General features: G+C 43.2%; 3 protein-coding genes across 3 annotated transcripts; 1 reads left to right on the top strand and 2 right to left on the bottom strand.

Annotated features, from left to right (window-relative positions):
- Positions 1–661: 661 nt before the first annotated feature.
- Positions 662–13370, bottom strand: rrn3 (RRN3 homolog, RNA polymerase I transcription factor; the record flags this gene model as incomplete). The annotated part of the gene is made up of 17 exons (XM_080523982.1): positions 662–1378; positions 2016–2100; positions 2384–2536; positions 2809–2917; positions 3216–3400; positions 3685–3815; positions 4060–4190; positions 4342–4474; positions 4629–4727; positions 10002–10100; positions 10568–10637; positions 11110–11173; positions 11611–11670; positions 11909–12038; positions 12900–12989; positions 13102–13158; positions 13275–13370. 17 exons carry the CDS (start codon positions 13368–13370, stop codon positions 1226–1228), a joined length of 1845 nt encoding a protein of 614 aa, XP_080380108.1. The 3' UTR covers positions 662–1225.
- Positions 5606–7293, top strand: LOC308151752 (uncharacterized protein). Its single transcript, XM_080524659.1, has 3 exons — positions 5606–5808; positions 6025–6246; positions 6619–7293. Exons 1-3 carry the CDS (start codon positions 5616–5618, stop codon positions 6888–6890), a joined length of 687 nt encoding a protein of 228 aa, XP_080380785.1. The 5' UTR covers positions 5606–5615; the 3' UTR covers positions 6891–7293.
- A 4056-nt stretch (positions 13371–17426) lies between the features above and the next one.
- LOC308150588 (transmembrane protein 238) lies at positions 17427–17990 on the bottom strand (the record flags this gene model as incomplete). The annotated part of the gene is made up of 1 exon (XM_080523403.1): positions 17427–17990. The coding sequence occupies one exon, from the start codon at positions 17988–17990 to the stop codon at positions 17427–17429; it is 564 nt and encodes a 187-aa protein (XP_080379529.1).
- Between the last annotated feature and the right edge of the window lie 5310 nt (positions 17991–23300).

Below are 23300 nucleotides of genomic sequence, written 5' to 3' on the forward strand. Positions count from 1 at the left end.
CAGGGGCATACAGGATTTGGATGTTTACTGTATATTCTAGACCAGCAATGGGACACATCAAAAACAAGAAACGTGACTGATGGAAATCTATGTGCTGAATCAGTGACGTCGTTAGTCCTGGGCTATTCAGAATGTTTTATGAATAACCCCAGATAGCCAGATAAAACAAATAATAAACAAATAATAATAAATCGCAATCTAACGCATCGCCGTCGATTTTGTCTATGTTCTAGACCCAACAATGAATGAGTGTATAAGATAGCAGCATTACAGCAGAACAGCTTGCCCTGTTCTATATTTGGCTCATAATAACAACACACATCTGGGAGTTCTTTTGCTTGTCCTCAGCATCATAACAAACCGGACATGATGTGATTTTTAAACAAACCTAACTCTTTATTACAACAACCTTTTTATGAAATGATAAACCCTAAGCCACTACAATGGATAGCCAAAAGTTATAAATAATCAGTTGGTATCTGAAAACAAATCAGATAAAACAAAATCATTATTGCATAAATTGCCTAATAGCAAGTGGATTTGGTGACTAAAAGTGTTTTTTTGTACAAATGTCTACATCAGAGAAACCCAATTCAAACCATAGAAACAGTAAAAGGGAAACAAAAAAACAAGAACAATACATTTTATTTTAGCTAACAATTGAAATATTCTTATTGAGTATTCTGCCTAACTGACGGAGCCATCATTAACTCCACCTCAGGGTTGCCATAATGATAATAATGAATTATAAATAACCATTTGTTGTCCAAACTGAAAAATCTCAAATAGAGCAGAGTTCTCTATAAAAGCAACTTAGTGAGAATTCACACTAGCGTCATACTACAACATTATGCAAACATTCCGTTGTATCTGGCCAATACAAAGTGTGAACTGAAGTTCTCAGTTGAGTATTGAGAGAGTGTCGCTCCTTAGTTTCCATGGTTTCCAAAGTTTCTCCTTACAGGCATTGGGTACTGTAAGTCTTTGTAGTATACCTCCAGTACAGTTCTGTAGGCAACTGACAGGGCTCAAGCCAAGGACCTCTCTCGTGGATGAGTTCAATAAAGACATGATGTTAAAGGGCCCGCTGCAGGTATTGGTGTGGATCTAAAAGGGGGGTGCTCTGAAAGGTCTCTGTAGGACAATGATGGGTTGGCTGAAGAGGTAGTCCGTTTTACAGAAGGAAGGGATTGCAACAGTCCATTTTAAAGGGTGGTGGAGGGCCTCAGAAACGTCTCTGTAGGAAGGCAATGGGGGGCGAGCCCACACTGCTGGGGCTGCGAAGGTGAGATTCATAAGAGCCGGGGGTCATACCCGCAATCCCCTCTGTCTGAGGCATCTCCCCGCGCAAGAAGTCATCCTCATCCTCAACCGATATCTGGGGGAGAAAAACAAACATGGCAGTGTTTACATCTCCTGGCTCTATGGTAGATCGCTGAAAGTGCGTTCAGCTCGTCCTCAGCTGGAGGCGCAGGAAGATTAGGGTTCGCTGCACTGCGCTCACCGCTCCAATGCGGCATCCCTTTTTACTGTTCTGCATTATTGTTATGTTAGCCTAATTTAATTATACAGAAGTAGAAATTCATGAGGATTAATACCAGAATAATTAGATCTTTCACTGTTAAAGGTGGGTTTTTTTGCATTTAAGATATTACGTCATTTCTTGCCGATGACCCATGGCTGCCTTTGTGAATGTCGGCACACATCAAAAAATGTATTATTCGTTAATTCATACCACTTTATTCAACCATGAAAAAAATTCTTATCCACATCCCTATCAGGATGGAGCTACAGAGAAATAGACAGTCAGGAACATGCAAAACAGCTCAACCAAATTGAGTACACAAAAAACGATATAGAAACTATATAACCAAATGTGTCTAAATGACAAGGAAAGACAAATCAAATCCAAAGATTTTGCTCCCTTATATTGGCTGAGGGATACAACACAGCTAGCATTAGCTAGCATGAACATTTATCTCCAAGTTACTGTGGTAGCAAATGTGGTATCTTACCTGTCTGACCCTCTTGGTGGTGTCCACTTGTGTGTCAGCTGGCTCCTCCCAAGTCTGGTAAAGGGGTTCGATGAATTTACCTGACCTGGAGAGCAGAGAGAACACAGGATGACTGGCCATCAAACACACACACACGCACGCACGCACACACACACACACACACACACACACACACACACACACACACACACACACACACACACACACACAAAGACATTCCATGTCAAGAGAAGTAAAGTTGGGCCTGGTATTTGAATGACCCCCCAGGTGAGTGGTAAGAGTGATGATGGTTTATGGCTAACCTTTTGATTGTGCAGAGATGAAAGGGTAATGTTCAAGATGTTGGGGCAATGGTTATGGGTTCATACCTCTTGAGCAGGTAGGGGTCGAAGGGGAAGAAGCTGTCCAGGGGGTTGGTGTTGGTGGACACAGAGTCTCCTCCCACTGAGCTGTGGATCACGGGGAGAGCATAGCGGTTGTTCCTCTCTATGATGGTGTAGCAGAACACCAGCTGGTACTTCCTGTGGACAGAGGGAGAAACACCCGGGTCAAGCTCTCCATTCGATCCAGTGACCAATCAGTCTCCTTGCCTTCAGCTGCACCAGAGACGGCTGTTTTGATACCATTCCTTATTCCGTTCATTAAAATGAGCCCGTCCTCCGATTTCTACCTCCAGCAGCAGTCTCCCCTGCTCCCTGCTCTGCACTGATGTGAAATCTGATCAGAGTGCCAGTTTAGACCAGATGTGGGTCAGATACATGTTCATGTTTCTAATGCTTTAAGTCTGAGGTACCTGGTGATGGCAGCGAACATGGTGGTGACGGCAGGCAGGCAGACCTTCAGTGGGTTGAGCTGAGACATCACCACCCGCTCCAGGTTAAGACTCTGCAGGTATGCCAGGCCTGACACAGACAGACAGACAGACACACACACACACACACACACACACACACACACACACACACAGACACAGACACAGACACAGACACAGACACAGACACAGACACAGACACAGACACACACACACACACACACACACACACACACACACACAATTTAGATACAAAGACTCCCCTTTGTGTAGCTTCAGAAGCAAGTAACCAAAAGGATGCAGGGTGATATGATTATGGTCAATATTACAGTGAACCCTGGGCATGGTGTGTGTGTGTGTGTGTTAGTGTCGATGTAACACCTACCTACCTTTTTTCATGTTGCCCTCCAGGAGGCTTGTGTGTCTGAAGATGAGTGTGTAGAAGACGGCCTGGCAGGTGTTGTAGAAGGGGCCGTGGAGTGTAATGTCACAGTAGGCCCGTGAGCCTGAGTCCTGGCCGTCTATGTAGCGGTGCAGCCAGGGCACCAGCAGGTCCAGACATGCACGCACCGTACTGGAGGGGGGGTTGGGTTGGTTGGCGACGACGACGACAATGTTGGAGAAATATAAACGTAAGCCTCTGCAATCTGGGATCAGGCCCCCCCATACTGCATGTACTCACAGCACACTGCAGAACCTAAACATTGCTTCATAGTGACAGTACCTTTTGCTCTGAGCAATCTCTCATCCTAATGAATTGGGAGTACAGCTGTGTTACCTAGGTAACAGAACTCTGGGTCTGTGTATAAACTCTGGTATGACAGAGCCAAAGAGCAGGTCATCAGTGGTGTAACTCACGCGACAGGCAGGAATTTGGCGCGGGCCAGGAAGCTGCCCATGTATCCAGCGGCCGCCTGGCGCAGGACAGCGGGGTGAGACAGGCTCTGCAGCAACCTCCACAGGTGCTCCAGGAACGCCTCGGCCAGAGCCTGAGAGAATGAGGGAGAGAGACGATTAATGTTAGACTGTGTGCACTTGCATGTGTCTGCCTGTTATAGCAAACACATACAATACATCACTCAATTAAATAGTTGCATACACACACACACACGCACACGCGCACGCGCACGCGCACGCGCACACGCACACGCACACGCACACGCACACACACACACACACACACACACACACACACACACACACACACACACACACACACACACACACACTGACCAGTCTGAAGCTGCAGAGGTAGAAGAGGGCATACTGCACATGGCAGGAGGCATGTGTTGGCAGGATGAGCTTGTCAAACACACACACTAGGTCTTTGTACAGGTCCTTTGTCCTCTCCACATCCAGACAACCTGCCAGAGGCAGGAGAGAGAGACATGTCGAGAGGGAAGCAACGGAATGAGTTCTTCATTTTCAAAGATCTTCATACTGTGTGTACAATGTGTGAGTGAGCGCACATATTATGTGCACTCATGTCTGTATTGTAATGTTCAGAGTGCTCACCATTGAGGTGGCACATATCCTTGATGAAGGCCAGCAGCACGGCCATGAGTGTGTCCAGCCTCTCCGCCACCGGGTGGGCCATCACACCACTCCCTACAACACTGGAGGACTTAGGATCACACTCATCCTCATCCTGAGAGAGGAGGGGGAGGATGAGAGGACAGGGATGGTGAGAGAGAGGGGTGGGGGTTGGAAGGGGACGGGTTTGATGAGCATTCACATCGTGTCAAACCAGTACCATTTGACAAACATAGAACTTGCTTGGAATAAAGTGTACATCTAGTCACCATGTCAAAGAGCCCCTCCTCCTCCTGGTGTATTCCTCCATGGTCCTGCTGCACAGCGTTCTCCTCCACCTCCTCTATCTCTCCCCGCGGGGCACTCACCTGTAACATAGCTCAGTGATATATTATCATATTAACACACACGCAGACACACAATCAGAAAAAATCTGCTTAAACAAATGATCAATCAGATACACAACAAGCAACATCCAGCAAGCAACATTCTATAGGCTACAGTAAAAAACAAAAAAAACAAAAAAAGGAAAGGAAAATACATACAAGTAGGCCTACATGACATGTACATAATTAATTATGGTGTAGTATATTTGCATATTGTGTTTGAAGCTCAGTGGTTTGAAGCCACCAAATGAGGAGAAGCATGCATTTTCTAAGTAAGAACTCAAGGTTCCCCACTCTTTTCTTGAATCTTCCCAAATTGTGAACAGACATTCACACCACTCCAGCAGGTGGCAGTAGTGCAGGTTACATCATCCACACACAAAACGGTGCAGGCTAAAAAAAGAAATGCAGCACGGCAACCACACCATTGCCAGCCGCAATAACACTTCTGGTTTATAATACAAGTCATCGGTAAAAAGCTGTATTTGTGTTGAAGATGCGAATCTGGAATCAGGGTGTGGAAAATATAGTGTTGCTGGATGTACAAGATAGTGCTCTTCCATAACTCATTTTCTTTGGTTAGTAGAGAACCTACATTTCATACGAAATGTGACCTAAATATTAACAAATATGAATCATTGTTCATGTTTAAACAATTATTATTTTTATTTATTTGATTACTTTATTTTTTCATAAATCATGAATAAACACAGGTTTATCCGTTTTTGTATTACTTTTATTTTGAAAACATATCCGCCATTCCCTAACCCGGAAATACTTTGTTAATGTGGTTGAAGGATGTGGAGACGGAGATGACAACAAACAGTACCTAGACATAATCTAAAACATAAACAACATACATAGGTGAAAATGACTCAGATCCAGTTGCTGAGAGTGTTTCTCAACGAGCGACTGATCGCGGCTGCTGAGGAGATATTCGGCGCAGTTGAGAAAACAATAACGGAATACCAGGAAGAAGTTTCCCGTACAAAGGAGGAGAACGACCGTCTCCGAAGGCTGCTGGACGTCACCCTAAAACCGCAGTTAAAGTTACACCGAGCAGGTGTGTGTCTAATGTCGCTAAACAAATATTTCACTAGCTTCGTAGAATAGCTACATATATCTAGGCTATTTAAATATCGTGAGGGCGCTATCGAGTTTCTTTGATGAGTTATTTAGAACCCCTCTCCAGGTTTGCATTACTTCTGCATTTGATAATGTCGACTGAGGCCTCAGTCTCCAGTCAACAGTTCTATTTCATCCTCTCCTTTCCCTCCAGACGCCCAGCAGCTCACTGTCAGAGTGGTGGAGGTTCCTCCCGAGCAGCAGCCCTGTGAGCTGGACTGGAGCCCCGGTGTGGGGCAGGAAGACCCACAGGCCCCGTTGATCAAAGAGGAACAGGAGGGTCTCAGTGCCAGTGAATGGGATAAGGAGGAAGAGGATCTTCAAGGGCTTGGGGCAGAAACCATAGACTTTGTTTTAACTCCTGATTATGTGAAAAGTGAGCATGATCAAGGCCAAACTCAGTGCTCACATCTGTACCAAGTCCAAAGTGAAGAAGACACAGCGAGGGAGACTCCATCAAGCACCTCCTCTATTAGAGAGGACTACAGAGTATCAGAAACAACCTCTAACCCCCAACCCCTCTCTAGGGTAGATATGGATTGTTTTGTAACTCAGAGTGGAGGACTAACGAGAACGCAGACATTTAAGAGACAGAGGTCAGATGAAAAGGTCAGTACTGAAGGCAGGGAGCCATCCCATCCAATGCCACCGAGTCAAAGAGTTTCTTATTCTTGTAAAGTGTGTGGGAAGCCTTTTCAAAACCAATGTTCTTTAATTAATCATGTACTAATGCATTCACTGTATGAAGGTCATCTCTGTGGTGTGTGTGGAAAAGCCATTCATTCCACAGAAAGTATGGTTGATCACCTACAGAGTCACAAAGAAGCAAACAGTTGTCATATATGTGGTAAATGTTTTGTGAATCATGGTAAATTGACCAGACACATGAGGACACACACAGGAGAGCAACCATACTGCTGCCAGGACTGTGGCAAAAAATTCAAACAAAAAGAGAACCTGAAATCCCACGTTATGAGGACTCACGCAAGGGAACAACTGTATAACGTACCATGGCAATAACCATACTTCAACCAGGCTTACATACGTAAGTTAGACTGGACTGCATACAGGTACAGTACAGGTACAATCCCACATGTCATTCCAGGCAGAGTAATTGGGAGATGATAGCCCAAGGACTGTGGCAAAAAATGAATGAACAAAACACAACACAATTGTGGCTACATTGGTGTTTTCCATTATGTGTGAGTCCATTCTACTATTGTATTTCGAAGATTTTGGAGGAAAAAAAGTCGGACATTTGTTATAGGAAGTTTGGACACTATCTATAGCAAGATCTCCCACTTCACAGCCTCTGCCCATCCCATCACCTCCAGTTTGGGGTCTCCCCATAAACGCGTTGCAACCACACCAGCTCAACACACTACATCTAATGACCGTCTCCAGCACTCCCCAACTTATCGTGAGCCCCTGCCACCTCAGAGACGAGTTCTCCCAGGTGTTTACCTCAATCCTGTTCAAGGAGGAGGAGATCCATCCGCTATGTATGGGCCCAGGCAGCAAGGTTCACCCTGCACTTACGCCAAGAATCTGTTTATGGCCATGGTGAATTCTAACACATACTGGGAGTGGGCCACCATGGTCAACTTTGATGGATCAAAGGGCAAGGATGCAGTGCCCAAGAACTTGAGGATCTTAACTATCACGACTGTAAAGAGATTCAACACAAGATCAACAAGTTACTAAGATCCAGGAAACACTTGTTTAAAGGGGCAATCTGGGATTAATGCAATAACAAAGCTGTCTTCAAATTTGTATACACAGAGCTATGGATGCAAGCACTGATGTTTGACACGATATAGATTTACAAACAATGGAGCAAAACAAGCATATATTTTAGGTTCTGATGGGATAAAACAGTTTAATTAAGCTCATATAGCATTATACTTTTCAATGGCTATATGACATTTTAACAAGTGTTTTACGGACGAGTTTCTTATTGATCTTGTCCCAAATCTGCTTCCAGTCTTAATGTGCTTCTGCAGTCTCCCAAATCAACCACATTTCCTCCCACATATTACGTATGCTCCCGGGCTAACTGTCTGCTCAACAACTGGCTTCCATGTTCTATCTAGACGGTACCTGAGAAACGTTCACACGCAGGAAATCCGGCTATCGTTATTCCTCTGAGCCTTCCTCCATTTCCTTCTCTGCAGTGAAGCATGTATGATGGGTTTCACACTTGATGGTACATTGAATGTCAACTTAGACTATACTTCATGATGTATTTGCCTTATTATCGATATATTCAAATTATTAAATTGATTTATTATTACCTGACCAGTGAAATGGAGTCAGATTATTATGCTTTGTTAATAACATAATCCACATTTTCAGAACTGTGTTTAAATTGCCATAGTGTTATTCCAGTACCACCCTAAAGAATACATAGGATAAAACACGCACAGCCTCCTATCATCTCCAGGAAAAGCACAGACCTGGAAAATAACTATATAAAAACACTATATATATACAGTGGGGCAAAAAAGTATTTAGTCAGCCACCAATTGTGCAGGTTCTCCCACTTAAAAAGATGAGAGAGGCCTGTAATTTTCATCATAGGTACACTTCAACTATGAGAGACAGAATGGGGGGAAAGAATCCAGGAAATCACATTGTAGGATTTTTAATGAATTAATTGGTAAATTCCTCTGTAAAATAAGTATTTGGTCACCTACAAACAAGCAAGATTTCTGGCTCTCACAGACCTGTAACTTCTTCTTTAAGAGGCTCCTCTGTCCTCCACTCGTTACCTGTATTAATGGCACCTGTTTGAACTCGTTATCAGTATAAAAGACACCTGTCCACAACCTCAAACAGTCACACTCCAAACTCCACTATGGCCAAGACCAAAGAGCTATCAAAGGACACCAGAAACCTGCACCAGGCTGGGAAGACTGAATCTGCAATAGGTAAGCAGCTTGGTGTGAAGAAATCAACTGTGGGAGCAATTATTAGAAAATGGAAGACATACAAGACCACTGATAATCTCCCTCGATCTGGGGCTCCACGCAAGATCTCACCCCGTGGGGTCAAAATGATCACAAGAACGGTGAGCAAAAATCCCAGAACCACACGGGGGGGCCTAGTGAATGACCTGCAGAGAGCTGGGACCAAAGTAACAAAGGCTACCATCAGTAACACACTACGCCACCAGGGACTCAAATCCTGCAGTGCCAGACGTGTCCCCCTGCTTAAGCCAGTACATGTCCAGGCCCGTCTGAAGTTTGTTAGAGAGCATTTGGATGATCCAGAAGAGGATTAGGAGAATGTCATATGGTCAGATGAAACCAAAATAGAACTTTTTGGTAAAAACTCAACTCATCGTGTTTGGAGGAGAAAGAATGCTGAGTTGCATCCAAAGAACACCATACCTACTGTGAAGCATGGGGGTGGAAACATCATGCTTTGGGGCTGTTTTTCTGCAAAGGGTCCAGGACGACTGATCCGTGTAAAGGAAAGAATGAATGGGGCCATGTATCGTGAGATTTTGAGTGAAAACCTCCTTCCATCAGCAAGGGCATTGAAGATGAAACGTGGCTGGGTCTTTCAGCATGACAATGATCCCAAACACACCGCCTGGGCAACGAAGGAGTGGCTTCGTAAGAAGCATTTCAAGGTCCTGGAGTGGCCTAGCCAGTCTCCAGATCTCAACCCCATAGAAAATCTTTGGAGGGAGTTGAAAGTCTGTGTTGCCCAGCGACAGCCCCAAAACATCACTGCTCTAGAGGAGATCTGCATGGAGGAATGGGCCAAAATACCAGCAACACAACAGTGTGTGAAAACCTTGTGAAGACTTACAGAAAACGTTTGACCTCTGTCATTGCCAACAAAGGGTATATAACAAAGTATTGAGATGAACTTTTGTTATTGACCAAATACTTATTTTCCACCATAATTTGCAAATAAATTCTTTAAAAATCAGACAATGTGATTTTCTGGATTTTTTTTTCTCATTTTGTCTCATAGTTGAAGTGTACCTATGATGAAAATTACAGGCCTCTCTCATCTTTTTAAGTGGGAGAACTTGCACAATTGGTGGCTGACTAAATACTTTTTTTGCCCCACTGTATATACACACACACACATGCATACACAGTCTGTGGGACTCACATCCAATTTGAGCATCCTGTTGATGATGAGCTCCAGGACATCTCGTCGTAGAGGGGGTATGTACACTGCCATCCTCAGGAGGTTATGGACATAGCATTCCTACATGGAGATAGAACCATTAAAAGGATAGTTACTAAAAATACCAATTAACATGAATTCCCACACACCTTGGATGCAATTGATTCTGCTCTGTTCTGGATATTTAGTTATCTTACTTGCCATTCACACCCAAGAGTGTACCAAGGAATTTAGCGGGTTTTTGGTGTGTTGGGGTTGGTGTGAATGGCCCTACCCACTAAATTCATCCCCAGCAATTGCCGAGCTCCAGACCTAGTGGGACAAGCTAAAAACCCACTAATCTAATGTCATTGTGACACAATCTTGATTTGCTTTATTTTTCTTTTGATAGTATCACCATAGAGCCATATTCATTCCGTAAATCTAAAGCACCGTACAAACATGGCAATCCAACCCCTGTCACACTAGAATGCCTCAGAATCATATGTACATTACTTTTAGAATTGTATTTGGCTGTACTCTTAAAAGATACAGTAGATTGTGTTTACCAAGGTTCTGGACGACTTCTGCACAAAGGGGAAGTGTTCATTCAAAATAGGCGTCAGGAATCTGCTGGTGCTGCAATAAGAGGGAGAGCCGGTTTGAAATGTATACCAGTGCATGTTGGGGTGGGGGCGGGGGCGGGGGTTGCACACTAGTTCTAAACATATATTCTGAGGTCAAAATCATTAATATAAATACAAAATCCACCCAAAATAAATCGGAGTAAATCACACCCATAGCCACCGTTTAATTCTCATTTAACTCATTCTAGGTTGATTACATTGCAGTCGCCTACCAGACCTCACAGCGCCTGGATAATATCAGCTAAATGCATCACGAGACATGATGCCTGACTGATAACTGATAGTAATCTGATGTCTGACGCCTGATTGATGAGGTGGCACACAGCCATTGGTTGATTTCTGCAGCATGACTGCAATGTAGATAACCTGGAATGTGCCTGTTACCTTGTCAAGTCAACAAGTTGAACTGACACCTGATGGACAATAATAGCCATTATAGGATGCGATATCTGAGGGATACTTACGATGGGACATATCTGGCTATCACTTGCAAAGCCTGATGACACTGGTCAAATGTCCTGGGAAGGTCTTTACAAATCAGGAGGGAGAATAAGAATTAGATGTCATATTCCAAACTATACCATGTCATTGAAAATAAAAGCTACAATTAACAGCATGTGTCTGTGACAAAAAACAACATATCCATGTTTATGGGTCAGACTCCTGCACTGATGGTCACCAGGGCTAGAGTCTTCCATCACTGCTTATCTACGCCTCACCTCTGCTCTTATCATCCACAATCTTTAGAAGGGTAGTTACTCTTCCTAAAAGGGCAAGCAGTTTTTTTTTGCATTATTCTCATCACCACTATTGGTCAACAGTTGGTGACTGTCTACTTTTAGAAATGTATTGTCAAGGACCATGACAACTGTAGAAGACACCTTTTCAACACTGTGTGGGGAACATGACGCGTTCCCCACAAACACCTACTTTATTTGAATACCAGGAGTAACAGAGTCACCTACTTTCATCGTCGTCATCCGAGTCTGAGATGTCCACATCTCCCTCGCTGATCTTCACTCTCTCTGGAGGGAGGAAGGAACGTTTTCAACATCAATCATTGGGATTAGATTAAACGTTATTGCCTGTCATTCAACATAGTGCAAGTAAGTACACTGTACCTTGGTATTGAAGTAGAAATGGGGGAGCAGGGGCAAATGTTGCGCACCCATGTACGGGCACACTCACACACACAAAATCTACTAACATAATCCAAGTCAGTTCTGTGCAAACGGAGGACATATTGCTCAGACAGGAACTCACTAGGTGTGAAGTTGGAGACCACCATCTTGAGGCAGGCCCTGAGGTAGACGGTCTGGGCAGAGACTAGGTTACTGAGGAAGGCCAGGTACTCCTCCACCACCACAGGGCTCCGGCCCAGCCACGGCAGCCTCTGGTTCACAGAAACACCGGGGGGGGGGGTCGTTAGCCAAAGGTACACCAAAGATTCATAGCACCAAGACTATATTTACATCTACAACCTAAAATGGAAGGCTTTTAGGAAACTCCTGCTAAGGCTGAAATCAAACCTTAGCCCATACACTTTTAACAGGTGTGGATTTAAAGAGAGAGGATAGGCTATGCTTGAACTGTAATGAATAAGGTGCTAGTGTTAATTTTAATCAGGTGCTGGTACTCAAGCTGAAAAAATGTTAGGTACCGGTTACTGTGTACTGGTGTGTACTGGCCCAACACAAGCACTGAAGTCTAATCAATATAGCGATCAACTAGTCTTCTTTTTAGGCATTCATACACATCCTATCCAGTTGCTTCTAAATCTACTAATAGCAAAAAGGATAGGGGCTGTGAGACTTGTTTCCAGACAGGGTAGTAATCTCTTTATTCAAACACAAAGGGTGCACCACATTAGCTTTTAAGCGGTTTCCTCTCTGTATCCTTCCCTTCCTCTGCTCGGAATCAGAGACATTATTTTAGAACCCATTACTTTGCCAGGTAGCCTAAGTTGACTGAGAACTTAAGTGCTCTTTTGCAACAACAACCTACAGAAGACTTGCAGGGGAGAGGACAGGGGATGAATGAGCCAATTGAAAGCAGGGGATGATTTGGTGGCCACAGGGTCACAGGGTGGTATGGCTGCACCGTGCACACAACTCTAAAAGAACCCAGGGAATTGTTTTGCTTATGTGCTATCAGACAATTGTGGATGAAGGGTGGGAGAGGAGGAGGAAAGAGAGCTAAATCACAGTAGTGAGGTGCACCCCAAATCCACTTTGGCTAGATATTCCATATTCACCAGAACCATGTAGATGAGCTGCTCGTGGTCTTTATTGAGCAGGGTCACACAATTCCTGAACTCCTGCAGCCAGTTGACGATTTGGGCGTCCTGTCAAGAGAGAGAGGGGGTCTCCACTATTATCTTTGCTCTGGAATATCGAACTGTTGAAATTAAATTGTAATAAACCTGAAATTGATACTGAAGCAGTTCTTCCTTTTACCTTGATATCGGGATCTGTCAGCTGATGTTTCAACAAATCGTAGTCACTCGTGTCTCCCTTGAAAATAAAAAATATATAAAAAAATAGTACAAAATCATGTTATGCATTATACACAACGGATTATACACAAGGCCAATGAGGAATGTATCAGTTGCCTGTCAGATGTCGCTCACCTGGTTGTATTTCGCTAACGTGTGCACAACACTGCCTCCGAAACGCACCGTCTTCATCGGCGGAGTGTTCAAGAAATCTCTCCCCTCCATCTCCATCATTCACAGCTGCCCCCGACCAGCAAATGCAGTTTGATTTGACAAGTCGTGCAAATGTCGGATACAATACTGTGAAACTTCGTAACTGATGTGAGACAGTGATTACATGTGTAACATCTAACACAGTTAGCTAGCTTTGGGAAGGTTTTGTCTATTGATGCCTATTTTAAGCAACAGTCTTCTATTCGACAATGATGACATTGGTATTACCAATCGCACAAAAATACCGTATAACAAAAACGTCTATTTTAGCCACAAAATAAGACACACAATAACTATTTTCTTGTGAAAAAGTGAAACATGTGATTTGTCCATGCTGCTACATTTAACAACAGGAAGAAGAACATGGGTGACTGATTATGTACGGAAGTGAATGGTGAGATTATTGGTCTACTCTACCACTTGTGCCGGTTTTGCCTAAAGACTGGAAATGCAATACTGCCACCTACCATAGCGGAGTGCACACTGCCCAATGTGCATTGTCGTTCTATTACAAGATAGATGTCATCGAAACAATTGGCAGTTACATGATCAACAATGAATGCAAGACAAGGTCATCTGTTGCTCACAAATCATTGTTGGAAAACATAAGAAAGAAATGGTAGGCTATTTCAGACACTTTTTGGTTTAACCATTGACGTTGAATAAGTCAGTAGTCACATAGGTCTACATTGTGTGCATTAATAGTAGACATTTGGTGGAGTCTAAAGCATTGATGCATATTTCAGATGGAAGCCCTGAAAGTATTACAGCCTATTGTAACAAGTTCTCTACGGTGCACCTCAACCATGAAAAGAACATACAAGTTCCTTATAATCTCTGAAACAACTGTTGACATAAGATAAGGAGACCCATGGTGGGGTCTAGTAACAATGCAAAAGGGGACAATTGAAAGCACAAAAATGGGCAATGCACTATACCTGCCTTACCCTTTGGATATCCCCAAAAGCCTGTCTTTCTGTGTCCTGTTGATATTGTTGTACACCGTCTGTTACTTGTTCTTATTTTCACTTGTTTGCCTATTTTAACCTGCTATGACTTTCGCTCTTTTATTATGTTTTATTATGTTTCTTCTTTATTATGTTCTCTATATGTAAAGCACTTTGTGACCCTTGGTCTGGGAAAGGTGCTATACAAATACATTTTACTTACTTACTTACTTACCTGAACTGTTTGGGGTAATAACTTTCAAGGTCACTTTTAGATAATCGAAAAGTACTTTAAATAAACCTTTTCATTACCCTTTTTATGGTTCCTGTTTTAGGTCTTGAACAAAAGCTCACACTGCATTTACTAATAGTATCTGTACATATGTATTGTATGTATATGTATATATTAGTATACTAACCATGCTGCATACTAGGAGCTGAATGTTTTGTAAAATGTATCCTTATTATATACAGTATATCCTTATAATCAGTTCAGCATTGATATGATTATTATTGTATAATCAAAAGCTCTTAATAAATACATGTAAGAGATGATGATGATGATGATGATGACGATGACGATGATGATCATGATTATTATTGTTATTATTAATTATAATAATCACCATAGGTTTGAGAAATCACTATACTATACATATCTGCCTGTGCCATGTTGGTTCTCAAAACAACAGACTGGGAGAAAACAAGTGACAGTGGGTTTGATGACCAAAACCACAATTAAAAAATAGGGCTGTAAAGATTGATTGAGGCTTGTCACTACAGTACTCAGTTCTTTGAAAATGACCCTTTTTATGGTTCCTGTTTTAGGCCTTGAACAAAAGCTCACACTACATTTACTAATATGTATTAGTATACTAACCATGCTGCATACTAGGAGCCTAATGTTTTGTAGAATGTATCCTTATTATATACGGTATATGCTTATAATCAGCATTGATATGGTCCTAACTGTCATTCATTTGTGTTCTTATGCGCATAATAATAATATTTTGAGACCATAGCCTACTAAAGATGGACTGGCAAATGATATGAGAAGTAAAAGTCCCTTTAAGAGATCTTCTCTAAATAATGAATAATAATAATAATAATAATAATAATAATAATAATAATAATAACAATAACAATAACAACTATGACAATAACAACAACAACATAATAATAATAATAATAATAATAATAATAAGTAAGACAGTGGGTTTGATGATCAAAACCACAATTTAAAAATAGGGCTGTAAAAATGTATTGAAGGTTGTCACCACAGTTCTTTGGAAATGGTCACAATGTGTTTGTTTGTTTTTTACTATAAAAATGGTTTGTTGCTATTAATTTGTTTTATTATTATTATTAGGGTGAGGGGGGCAGAAGACAAATAGATTGTTAAGTATACACTGATGTTATTCTTATGGTGATTATAGATGATTCACTTACTTTACACTTGTTCTAAGTCGTTTTGGAAAAGAGCGTCTGCTAAAAATGTAATGTAGCCTATGTAATGTAATTATCCTAAATGTACATAAGGAGCATTTAAAAATATCATCCTGTCTATCCCACAGTGTATTTTACCCGACTCAGTCACTCATATACATTGAGTTGTTGCTGAGGCCCATGTTGTAGTGTTTGTTTTGGTTCATAGCATCCCAGCGACAGTATTATTTGAACGCGCCCTATAAAGGTTTACGGTCTTTTTGGAAACCGCGGGAGCATAGGTCCTCCGTCGCGCAGACTCGCGGCTACCCTGACCAAGTTAACCCACGCGCGCTCCTAAAGTTGCTTGGTTCGCGTATAAAAGTTCATGCTTGTAGATTACTGTGATTCTTTGATTTGTGTGGAAGTGTATGTATTTATCTTGCTTTATTAAATATTATTGTTTGAAACTAGCCCACAGGTGAGTTGAGTCATGATGAGGAGGCCGACAGTGATGTCAGAAACATATGATGTCACAACAGCTTCTGATGCCAGTCAACTAGCAAGGGAGGACATTCTCAAATCTAAATTCTAACGAACGAGCAGCCGACGAAAACTTCGACGATCGATTACTTGTTGCACTCTCATCTGGCTTAGAGCATTGGACTAATTCGTTAAGTGTAGCCTACGCGTCAGCGTTGAGAGCAAACAATGCAAAACGTTTTATTTTCAAGATGAGATACATGGGAAAACATAGTGATAAAATATCTATTTGGATATTAAGTAATTTCAGAGAATAACTCAATTCCCATCCCACACCGACAAGCTCTCCATCCTCAAGTGTGTGTGTGTGTGTGTGTGTGTGTGTGTGTGTGTGTGTGTGTGTGTGTGTGTGAAAACAGATATATTTTGGCACTTTGTACTCTTTTTATAGGGCACTACAGGTGACGCTAAAGAGGCAGGAAGTAAGATAAGTAAATCCATTAGGGTTCAAAGGTCCTTGGAGGTGTGGTAGCTTATCATCAAGAACACAGAATGCATGCGGTGCCATGGTCAAGGTCATGAAAAACACAATTATTATTTCTGACATCAAAGTATTGGGATTTACAACAATGTACATTCAACCACAACAAGTCCTCATTGAGGAGAATAATTGATGAAAATAAAAAGTGTTAAAAAGACAAAGATTGCCTATGGAAACCAAACTTGTAAACATTGTAAGATGGAGATATCTTTCTTTGGGTTCAGTGCCAGGGGGACAAGTCCTCTTCAAGTCCAATTTCTGTTGGATTGAAATATATGGCTATTACATCTATACCAACCATGCTGAGCATTTGATTTACTTCATTAGGCTACTTCATTTAACTCTGAATGGAAGACCTGCTTCATGTAGCAACAAATCTATCTTTCCCATTTTCAGTTGTTTGAATAGGTCTTGCGCTACCATTCACTGGGTTAATAGTTAACAGGGTGATAAGGAAACATGATCCCATGATAGACTCAAGCAGATTTCCCCTCCATGTTCATTTAGCCCCATATGATGCATAAGCTTGCAAATCGCCAAGTTCCATAAAAAAATACAACCACAATTATAGAATAGATTATAATGGAATGTCTCATATTTCTTTTAAGTGCGGTCTTTTAGTTTATAGGCCTTAACCAAAGGAGACTATAGCACTAGGCCTATAATAACCTTTACCCATCATATGGCCGAGGTCTCCGTGGTGGTCAGAGGGAGAGCCGGTGTGTCGCTGTCCACGGCCGCAGACACGCTGTAGACGTCCTGACTAGGGGCCATCGCCAGGGCGGCCGGTGGCGGCTCCGGTTGATGGACATCCCTCTGGCTGGTCCCTGCCCTCTGGCCGGTGGTTCCTGCCCTCTGGCCGGTGGTCCCTGCCCTCTGCCCTGCGCTGTGTCCTCCCCCGCGGGGCGGCCCCCCGTTCCGCCGGAGAGAGTTCCTGACGCCGTTGGAGAGACGGCTAGAGAACCGCCGCACCGCACCTGTGATGCCTGCACGTTCTTTTTTCAACAAGCCGACGTCATCCTCCAACTCTTCTGGGGGCACCTCGATGTTGCCCGTGTACCAAAACACCCACCAGATCAGGCTCAGGAAAATGATGATGGCGCCGGCGTAGATTAAAAAGTCATAGAAGAATATGTCCGCAAACACTCCGATCAGCAGAATGAGCAGCCCGAAGATGTCAAAGGCGACCGCCAGCCAGAAGGCGCAAGAACAACGGCCGAGACCCCCATACGTTGTTTCCATGTCACCCAAATGGCCTAACAATCAAAACAAACACTTTCTAACAATCATATGCGGGTTGGTTTCCCTGCGGAATTTGGTGGGGTAGAATTTCAAACAGAGCGTCTGTTTGGACAAGGTAAGGTGAGACAGGTGAGGAAGCTCGCCGCTATTCAGCCTTTAGATGTCCCAGGGCGCCGGGAGGAGTGGCGTGGTTAGACAGGTGAGGGGAGGGCGTTGGGAGAGGGCGATGCTGGCGTGACAACAGCCATTATTGACTATAACAGTATTGGCGCATATGGCCATAGACAATAGAGGTTGCGTCTGCAGCCATAAGAGAAATGACAATTGTTCTTGGAATATTTGATTTTATGCTCAAGAGTATGTGCCTTCAAGAGGAGCATATATAGACGCATCCAATATAGTAGGCTTATGGATTATTTAAAACATTTTAAGTTTCGTTTATTCTAGTGACCCAGTCAGTCATTGTGCTCGCACCTGACAGGCAGGTATAAACGTGGTGTGTACTACCATCTAGTGGCCATTCTTTTAGACAGACATTTAGTCGTTTAAATTAGGCTACATATATTACAAGAATTATTTTTAGGGAAAGATGCCAAACCTCAGACCATCATGTTTATTTCTTATTATATAACTATATGACGTTAATAAAACTCATCAATTATATTAAATAATAGTCATAATAATAGTCATAAATAAAAGTTAAAAGGTACATGAATATACACAGCTCAAACAATGTTGGATATATCATGGAATCATAGGTGTCAGGTAAGATACCCCTGAATGACATGGAGGAACAAAAGGGTTGTACATTAGGTGAATAAAACCAAGAGATCTCCCAGAGAGGGCATTTTACAGTGAAGTTAAAATGAACAGCATTTCTATGACCACATCAATGGTTAAACAACTGATACCCAGATAACAGGAAAACCAACAAATTAATACAAAAAGTGACAGTGTCTGTTAATTCCTGCTAGAATTTTGGAATAACAATATCAGAATTTAAAATCTCTTTTTTTGCTTTTGAACACTGGCAGATGGAGACATTCATTTTGACCCAGAAACGTAAAAGGCTGGATGGAAACAGGGGCATTCAGGGTCCATTGTGACCTCAGCAAGCAGAGATGGTCATGTCTGGTAGCATTTTTCTGCCTCTGTAATCCTGTTTCTAAGGATTTACCAATCCTCCCCATAACAGCAGCTACAATGAAAACAGCGGCTTATGGGGGGAAATGCATCCACACACACACGCGCACGTGCACGTGCACATGCGCGCACACGCACACGCACACACACACACACACACACACACACACACACACACACACACACACACACACACACACACACACACACAGCCCTTATAGATCACACCATCAAACAGACAGATGGGAGGTCCTACTGCATGGCTCTGCCAAAAATTATTATATTAAGACTTTCCAACAGAACAATCACAGAGCGTTCCCATTTGCAGGGAGAAGGTTAAGCCTGTCCATTTTCAGTACATATCCAACATACTGTATATACAATACATAGAGGGTATATTTGATCTTGTATGCAATTGTAGACAATGTTGGACTACGTAGACAGATATGAGTGGCAGGTGGCAGCTATAAAGTATGAATACATGTTGTTGGAATTACTTTTCTTTCAGTAAATAATGTTCCTACCTCTGCTCTGTTGATGCTCATATCATATGCACCTACAAATACATCTCTTAGAAATATTATATTAACCAAATTCAGTGGGGTCAAAAACCCTCTTAAACAGGATCCTCATCCAGGAATATAATATAATAATATAATATAATAATATAATATTATTAATAGTATAATATTATAATATTATACATTAAAAAAAACATTGTTTCATGAGTCCAGTGCTTGTCAGCACTGTTCATGCTCTAGCTGGACTGCCTCGCATGGTTGAGTGTGGCCAGCGCTTTGTGCTCCAGTTTCTGCTTGACCACAGGCACCCAGACCATGCCTGTCACCAGGAACATGAGCCCCACAGAGAGGCAGAGGGGCCCCAGAAGGTAGGGCACGTTGCCCACCTGGGTGAAGTAGAGCAGGGAGAGGGCTGTGCCTGAGCCAAACAGCACCCCTCCGATCAGGATGGCCAGGATGGGCTTGTCGAAGAGGGACCAGCACAGGACGTCGTCCTGGCGTGCAGCCTTGTTGGGATGAGGGTTGAGTGGAACCGATGCCTCGGCTTCGTCTGCCTCCTGAGCGGCGCGCTCCATGTTTGATATGGTGGAGAGCATCCTTGTGGTTTAGTTGCTGAAGGTTAAGAGGCAAATGAGAATCCACTTAGATCAAAACAAAAAGATGGAGCTTACACACACACACACACACACACACACACACACACACACACACACACACACACACACACAGTTTCAAAAGTGTGCAAATGATTGTCTGGCTATGTATAATGTTTGTATGTATGTATGTATAGGTCTGGTATTTGGGGGATGGGGGATATATTTAAGTTTTTTCTTTGTTGGTCCTTTTTGGACCTGTGATATATTGTGGAAAATACAATTTAAAAAAACTTGATAAAAAAAAGAAAGTGTGCAAATTACAAAAACAGCAATAACATTGCACTGTAGATTAAATCATCCCTATTCCCGCAGTATCTGTTCTTCTATTTGACTTTCTGAAACTATCTGGGAAAGTAATATCGCATTAAAGCAAATTCGATTAGATTTCACAAAACAAATCCTAATTTCATAATAACGATCTCTTCTAAACTGTACTGTACATCATTTGACACATTCGATCCTACCCTTTATTTGAAGACAATATAAGTACAAAAAGATGCATTTTTTTCTTACCTGAAGGCTTATCGCCTGTGTCTGTCTCTGTGTCCGTCCTGATCACTGTGTTGGCATGGCTGCTCCTACAGTATGAAATTAAGCCCTTGCATCCTGTCGTTGTTAAAACCACTACTTCGGTCAAAGCCACGCCCACCAGATGCAAATCAGTGATCAGTGACCCCATCCAGAAGACCACTCTGTCCCTTCTGACCTTTATAATCGCTGTTTATAATCTGTGATGTGTTCCAGTTTGTGCCCTCTTGACACACATTTTCACCCCATATGATTTAGGGTTTGTAAACTGATATCACAGTACAGTCATTCCTACTTTGCTTTGAATTTAGAGGATGCCCTGTTCTGTCCGAGGGACTCTGTAGGGGCATAGGCTGTGCAGAAAGTCATGTTGTTGACCCAATAAACTGCACTCTATGATTGAATTGAGTATAATATCCATTAGACATTAATCCTATTTGTCAATAAGTAATCCTTCTAATTATCAGTGTGGCATATTACTGCTGGGGTTCCCTGACGGTGAGATTGCTATGTGGATTCCAGAGCCACCGGCAAGCTCAGTGGGTTTAGTCAAGTGATTTTCAAATATTGTATCAAACACCATTGGTGGACAACTTTTTAAAAGGGATATTCCACTCAAAATATAAATGAATGTGTTTTCTTACTAACCTGTGGTTGATTCAACAATTTGTAGGTACATATCTGACTTTTTCATGATAGAGCACCATTCTAAATCATGTCTAAAACAAAACTGACACTCAACTCCTAATACACAGGTATCCTCTGTTATAGTCCTCTGCATTAGATTTATGAAAAAGTAATTTTATTACACAACATGCCACTTCTGCATTTGGTGTACACCAACATGCAAACGTTTATTATATAGCGATAAAACATACTTGCAACATACACTGATATATTTTCTGAATTAATGGTTCCTTACCGCAACACTGTAAAAACTAAATGTAGCCACTAATTATCAATACAAAATGGGGTCTCTAAAGCTAGACAAGCGAATAGAGAGCACTCAGCATCCGTGCATGTTGATGTGGCGTGGCAAACACCTTCTCGTGGTGCCCCCCGTAAGTAGCTAATGACTGCCAAAAGCAAGAAGCGAAACAAAGTTTGCCAACCAGGGCCCCTCACCCGGGCTGGTGTTCGGCAGCAGCCGGGGGAGAGGTCTGCTGACCTCGAACCCAGAATACTGCAGCTGAACACCGAAGGACTAACCCCCAGTAAGATCGACGTCATCGAACACCTGGCCAATACCACCAAGGCCCTCGTCATTCTCCTCCAGGAGACCCACTGCATATCAGCAGACAAGCTAGTTCTACCAAACTTTGAGCTAGCTGGGTCTACCCTGAGCAGGAAGCATGGCCTCGCCACGTTTGTCCAACAAAGGTTGAGCTGGACTCTCGCTGACCAATCCCCGGCTGACTCGGAGATTGAGTGGCTGTGCGTGGACGTTGCCGGCCTAAAAATCATCAACGTCTACAAACCTCCACCCTCGCGAATCACACCAGTGTGTCTACCAGTGTTCCCCCACCCCTGTATCTATGCTGGTGACTTCAATTGCCAGCATGAAGACTGGGGCTACCGCACCAACTCACCCGACGGAGAGAACCTGGCTGTCTGGGCAGCTAATAACAGCCTGGCCCTGTTGTACGACCCCAAGGGCGCAGCCAGCTTCCGCTCCGGTCGCTGGAACACTGGGACGAACCCTGACCTGGCATTCGCGAGTGCCAGCGCTGACAACCGGCTCCCCGATAGACGTGTACTAGGAAAGTTCCCGAGGTCTCAACATCGACCCTCACTGATAACAACGGCCAAACTCGTGAACCTTGTTCCGAGTGAGCCAGTGAAACGGTGGAACTTCCGAAAGGCCGACTGGAAACGCTTCCGCCTCCTTACCAACAAATCCACAAGGCACCTCCCATCGCCTAACTCTAACAACGTGGATGAGGCGTACCGGGACTTCTGTGGCATGTTGGTGAAAGCGGCAAAAAAATCCATCCCACGCGGACGTCGCATTAGCTACAAACCGTGTTGGGATGAGGAGTGTGAGAAGCTCCACTGTGCTTTCCTCCAGGCCCCTGCAGGAGCTGAGTCAGACAGGCTCGCAACAGCCTTGCTGTCAAGACTCAGCCGTAAAAGACAGGAGCGCTGGGAGGAGGCCATTGACTCCATCGACTTCTCGCACTCCAGCCGTAAGGTATGGAGTATCATGAACAATCTCACTGGTAGGTCCAGACACTCCCCCCGTCACTGCCCCATCTCTGCAAATAAAATCGCATCACAATTTGTGAAAAGTGGGTCATACGAGGGCAAAGACCGCGAGTCGTCTCGACTTGTGGCAAAAGAAGTGTCAGACCTCTGGAGGGCCCCAACACCTAGCAGTGACTACATCTCCGGTGAATTCACCCCGGAGGAGTTCGCTGCTGCCCTCCAGCATCTAAAGCCAGGGAAAGCTCCGGGGCCTGATT

This window comes from Nansenia antarctica (assembly GCF_963989245.1).
Source record: "Nansenia antarctica genome assembly, chromosome: 2".
In the NCBI taxonomy this organism is placed as follows: Eukaryota; Metazoa; Chordata; class Actinopteri; order Argentiniformes; family Microstomatidae; genus Nansenia; species Nansenia antarctica.